A 6,064-nucleotide genomic window follows, 5' to 3' on the forward strand; every position below is an offset into this window, starting at 1 on the left:
CCCTAAGGCTTGAAAGATATGATGTTTGGTCAGGCCTACGATAAACTGGTGATCAGCTGCCTGATCCCTACAGAGGCAATACTGACATTTTGCCCCCAGTGTTCTGGCCCAATGAAAACTTTCCATAAGCCCTTCTTTACAGCCGGAGGTGGAACTGGGGGTCTTCAGCATGGGGGGTTCGAATTCACGTTTATTTCGCACACTACCATCATACAGCATTCGCATGGCCCAAATTCCGCTCTAACGTGAAAGCCGAGCTGAGCTGCGAACTGAATGCGTACTGGTCCTCTTTTTGGAGCGTGTTGGCCAGTGCGCTGATCAGGGGTTGGCGCATAATCCTGGCTGGGGCTCTGTTCTATCCAGTGCGAATGGGTTGGTGTGATCCCCGTCCTGAATTCCATCGCAAGCCCCCAGATCCAATTTACTTCCGGTGGTTTTCCTCTTGCCAGGGAGCGGGGGGGGGGGCGGCCCAAACCGCGGCTTTTTTTTTCTTTTGCCGCATGAGAGGTGCGCAGCTGCGCAGCTACAGCGCTAAGCAGCGGCGGCTCCCTTCTGCCCAGGGCTTGGGAGCCAGCCTGGGCTGCATCCCAGGCAGGGAACAGGTGCGGGGCCGCTAGAATCGCAGCGATCGCCGCCGTTCCAACGGCCTCCTCTTCCTCCTCCCGGCTTGGGAGCCAGCCTAGGCTGCTCCCAGGGGTGTGGGAAATGTGTTCTGTTGGACCATGGCTCTCCTGGGATTGCTGGGGTCCTACATGCTTTTTTTTTGGGGGGGGGGTATTTTAGAAAAAATATTTGCACATTTGAGAACAAAAATATTTTTTCTTTTTTGCAAGGGTGTGTGTGTGTGTGGGGGGGGGGGAAGCTCCTTGAGATCTCCAGGGAGGACCAATACAGCTCCTAAACCTTCAGCAGTTACCAACCCATGATTTATGTCCATGAATTAGGAAGGTGAGGGGGAAGGCAGCAGGAGTGGATATGCTGTGTTGGGGAAGACCACTCTATATCTTATTAAGCTCTAATAATTTTCCTTTTAATCCATTTCAAAGCTTGTCAGTTTCTTGGTCCTTTTCTGAAAATTTCCCTCTGTGTCCAGATTTTGTAAGCAGGATGACGGAGCCACAGCAAAAGCAGATGTGTAACAGAGAGAAAAACACCATCACCCACAAAATAGTTGTCTGCCAAAACCATGGAAGGTTATCCGTTCAAGGGTGATTACAGAAAAACATGTCCATTCGGCTGCTATTGTGCTTGTCACAGATGACTTGGATTCTTCCACAGTCTGCGTTGGAAAATTACAAGAGATATTTTAAGGTCTTTAAAGTTTTCTTCTGAGGTGATGTATGTGGTTTTGCTTGAAGAACCATGCAATTATGTTTTTTTTAATATCATGTTTATTGAAAGTTCAAGACCAAATAAATAGTTCATACACTGTAAAAATATACATTACATTCAAAACAAGGGACTGAAAACATTTCGGGAAGTTTAAATCCTTGCTTTCCACTGTTTCCCACCATCTGTGTCTCTCCACCTGACTGAATTTCAGGGAGAGACAAGTGGGGCCTGTAATGAAATGCTGCAGCATAGATTGCTTTTCTTCAGGGTCTCAAGTAGTCATGCCCCTTACAGAAGTCCCCTCCCCAATCTCTTTGCTTATCCAGTTACCTCCCTGCAACTGGCCATCAGCATTTTGTGCTGAGTGGGTTTGTTCAGTTCTCACTGAGACGTTATGTGTTCCTCTGCCCCATTTTGTTCTAAACCAGTAGTGCCTAACCCTTTCCTTACCACACAGATCCCCTTTAAATATCTTTGTGTTGCCACAGACCATGAAGACTTAAGATTTAAAACCTTAAAGTGCATTAAATATTTCAAGTTTCTTGCTGGATGTATGTATGTGCATGAATGAGATGCAGAGCGATCAAACTTGTTTCTCATTCCTCAGTCCTGTGCACTGCTTTGGTGCACAGTGCAGGGGAGAGAGATTGCTGAAGGTAGAGCCACACACACCTGAGTGCGCACAAACACACACACACACTCGCACAATATACTCCCTCACTCACAGTGCCAGCCTGCCCGCCTGCTCACTCGCTCACCTGCCTTTTGCTGTCTCCCTTTGCCTCTGATTCTATGCACACCAGCAGCCTCAAAGCCTGTCATTCTGCACAACAGTATTTTTGCTATAGTCAGAGAGCAGCACACACGAGGAGGAGGACACACACATACACACCAGTGAGACACACACACACTTGCACAGTGAGAGCAAGACCCAAGTCTCTCAGCTGATCATGACTCCAGGGGGGAATCAGAGGGCCAGCATGGCAGGAGGGAAGCCCAGCCAGGGCTGCAGGGACTTGTTTGGCCAAGGCATCTTTGCTGATGGGGAGCATATTCTTGTCCTTTCTAGGAACCAGAGTAGAAATGTCCAAGGCCAGGAAAGCCAAGAAGTCAGAGGTGAAAGAGGGAGAGACTGGGGAGGCAGAGCTGTGCTTGCTGCTTGGGCTGGTGAGAGGGATAAAGGTCGCTCACTCCTTTCCCCTCTGTATTTCCTTCTCCACTTTTCAGTATGGGGTTGAGTCCACCAGGCCTTGGGAGGGCAAAAGAAAGAGAGATGGTGGCACAGGGAAGGGGCAGAGGTGCAACCCCTAGATTGGCCACCCATGGAGCACAAAAGTCCACAGAAAGTGGTCTCAATGTCCATCTTCCTGGCTAGTCTTCTACCCAGCTGTGTCCAGGTTGTACAAAGTCATCTAAAGTGGGAAGTGCTGCCAATTCTCCTCTCCCTTTGCCCCATCTTTCTACTCCCACCACTCCAGGACTGTCCAGCCTTCCACCTGAGGGCTGATAACATTTCTTCAAACCTTCACAAGCCCACTGTGAGGACATCATGGACCACTGGACAACAGGTTAAGAAATGCTGTTCTAAACCTTTTGGGACAGCTCTGTAAAGTTTGGGGTTCCCGCAATCCAGTTAATCACTTTACTCTTGTATGTAAACCGTGTCATTTTGCCCTATGTTAAGAGCCACATTTGCAAAATGGATTGCCTGTTAGTTTTTAGGATAACCCAGCAAGATCAACTCCAACTGGGGCCATCTGCCCATTTGGTTCAAGTCTCTTTCAGAACCATCCACATTAGCACATAACTGAGTGCCCCTTGTGTAACAGTATGAAAGGGCCAATATCCAAATTTGCTTATATTCTCTTTTCCCCTATTTCTTTTCCTTGTTTTGGAATCTTGCTTGAGATTTGAAAAAATGCCTCAATTCTTCCAATGTGAACAGTAGGCCTGAGGGTAATCCTGTGTTTCAAATAGCTGCACAGGGGAAACATATTTTGTCTCTACAACATTATGACTGTCTACAACTATTAATAGTATAGGAACCCTACGTGGAGGTGATGGATCAGAAGTCAACAAAATATTCCCAGAAATGTTCCACAACTATCCCTTGGTTCATTAAACTGGACAGTCTGCTTATGTTTGGATATTAGATTCTGTTACACTCTTGGCCTCAAAATTAATATTATTTTTAAAATAAAAAGCAGTTTAGTTTCTTCCTCTGTACATTTTCTGTGTATGGGTGTTATTGAATTTATGATACAATGGTTTTTCTTCCTGATGTCCCATTATTTTCACAGCTTTGACAAATCCCTCCATTCAGAATGAATAAACAGAGCGCTTTCCAAATATGTGCTTAAATTAATAATCCTTGGGTCATGGCATTAAAACACAGACCAGCTTTCCAATATTTAGTCAGTAAGAAATCCAGTAAGAAAATATATAAAGCATGAATTGGGAATAGAGTTCAGGACCTCTAACTGCCACCAATTGATTTTTTTAGAATAAAAAAGGAGATGTAGCCAAGGATCTCTCTAGGGGATTTTTTAATTAGTTCAATTACCTATTGGGTTGTCTACAAGAGCCTGTTGAGATCATTCCCATATGTATACCAAGGGAAAAGAGACCAAAGGAATTTCACAGAGGCAGAATTCTCTAAATGAAGTTCTTTTATTAATGGGGAAAATCACACCACAATCTACGTTCACTCACATATACATACAAGGACTCTGGAAATCAGGAGTTAGCTTTGGAATAGTTGGAGGGTGAACTAACAGTGATACTTATACAAGATGAGACTTGACTCCAGGTCCAATTGTGGTGGGGATGGTGTGGGATATGGCTGTTCTGGTGAGCGTTGGAGAAACAGATGTATTGGAACCAGTCAAAAGTCACAGTGACAGAGTGTCCCCACACCTTCCAACTAGCCCACTAACAAAGGATTTTGAAGATCTTTTATAAGCCAAAACTGGCCTGAGGGCAAGGGTGTTTGTCCTACATCAAAGAAACTGAATCTACATAGTAAATGATCATTTGGTCTAGCAAAGTCTGGGGTGAGACTAAAGTTGTAAATTAGTCTTATCAGGCTTGTCCAGCAGAACATCCTGCCTAAATGACCTATCTTCCTGAATTTGGAGGTGTTAAAGTTTCTCATCTGCAACTCACAAACCCTTCTTTTTGATGTACTTATGGAATAGGATGTACAGTCGAACCTCTCCATACGCAGATTTGCCATACGCGGATTTGAGCATCCGTGGATGGCAAATGGGGAAATTGTCCCCAATGGCGGCATGCGTGCACGCGCACCGCCATTGGGGACAATTTCCTTCTCCTCCCTCCCCTCCTCCCTTCCCTCCCTGCCCCCTCCCTTCCCTTCCCTCACTTACCTTAAGTCACTCGGAGTGGCTTGGCCTCTGCCGTCGCCACTGCAGATTAGCCGGGTGGTGGCGGCGGCAGAGGCCAAGCCTCGGCTTCCTCACCGCTGCCGTGCAAGGGTGAAATGGCGGTGCTGGAGGCCTCTTGGCCCCCAACACCGACACCCGCCCCTTCCGCGGAGGCCTGGAGGAGGCCGGGTGTGGGTGCTGGGGGCCTTGCAGGCCTCCGGCGCTGCTGCCCTTCGCGCCTCCTTTTCCCCACCTCCGTGCCTTTTTTTGGGCGCGGAGGTGAGGCAGAGGCGGCGGGAGTCGGCAGCAGCAGCAGAGGCCTGAGCGGCCCCCGCACCCACACCCGGCCTCCTCGGCCTCCGCGGCCACGGAAGGGCCAGTATCGGTGCTCAGGCCTATTCCAGCACCGACACCCACCCCTTCCGCAGCGGCGGCGGCCTGGAGGAGGCCGGATGCTGGCACGGGAGGCCTTAAAAGCCTCCGGCGCGGCAGCCCTCCTCCCTCGCCGCCACTGTGGCAAAGGCCTGGTGGCGGTGCTGTTGGGGGCCAAGAGGCCTCCAGCACTGCCATCGCACCCTTGCATGGCGGCGGCGAGGAAGCCGAGGCTTGGCCTCCACCGCCGCTGCCGCCACCCGGCTAACCTGCAGCGGCGGTGGTGGAGGCCAAGCCGCTCCGACGAGGGAGTTCAGGTAAGTAAGGGGAAGGGAAGGGAGGGAGGGAAGGGAGGAGGGAAGCGAGGGAGGGGTGGGTGAAGAGACTTTTGTCCCAATGGCGGCACGCGTGCACGCTCGCCACCATTGGGACAAATATGTTTTGGGCATACGCGGATTTTGTTATACGCGGGGTGGTCTGGAACTGATCCCCCACGTATAACAAGGATCCACTGTATGTGATCTCTTGTCGCAGGATTATGGCTTCCCACAGTACAGAGTCCATTTGGAGCCATAGAGAGAACGTACCCACACCAAAATTCAGAAGATTTCAGTCTGGTAACAGAGATATGGAAGATGACAGTGTGAAAATTAAAAATGTAGAAGAACAATAGCAGAACTATGTATAAATCACATATACAGATGTTGAAAATGTAGTGAGGCTCATCTAATCTACTGTATTATAACAAGAGGGCATTTGTGTTTTAGTAGTGGGGGAGCACTAAGAGACCTTTCTGGCTGTCTGGTAGTTAATTTCCAAGAACCAAGTGCATAATTTAAAAGCTCAGTTTTGTCCTGATATAAAATTAATATGATCAATAACCTCTTGCATTCTGGAAGACCAAGGTTCATATCCCTGTTCAGCCATGGGAAACCATGGGTTGACCTTGGACAAGTCACACTCACCCTTGGAAGAAA

At 48.4% G+C, this 6,064-nt stretch overlaps 1 protein-coding gene across 1 annotated transcript in view; it reads left to right on the plus strand.

Moving 5' to 3' along the window:
- LOC121924938 (potassium channel subfamily K member 17-like) overlaps positions 1-1,212 on the plus strand; it is a 48,094-nt gene extending 46,882 nt beyond the window's left edge. Inside the window, exon 5 of the mRNA XM_042456508.1 lies at positions 1,094-1,212. Within this exon, the coding sequence (XP_042312442.1) occupies positions 1,094-1,212 (119 nt within the window). The remainder of the gene's footprint in view (positions 1-1,093) is intronic.
- Positions 1,213-6,064: the final 4,852 nt, after the last annotated feature.

This window comes from Sceloporus undulatus, chromosome 1 (genome assembly GCF_019175285.1).
Source record: "Sceloporus undulatus isolate JIND9_A2432 ecotype Alabama chromosome 1, SceUnd_v1.1, whole genome shotgun sequence".
In the NCBI taxonomy this organism is placed as follows: domain Eukaryota; kingdom Metazoa; phylum Chordata; class Lepidosauria; order Squamata; family Phrynosomatidae; genus Sceloporus; species Sceloporus undulatus.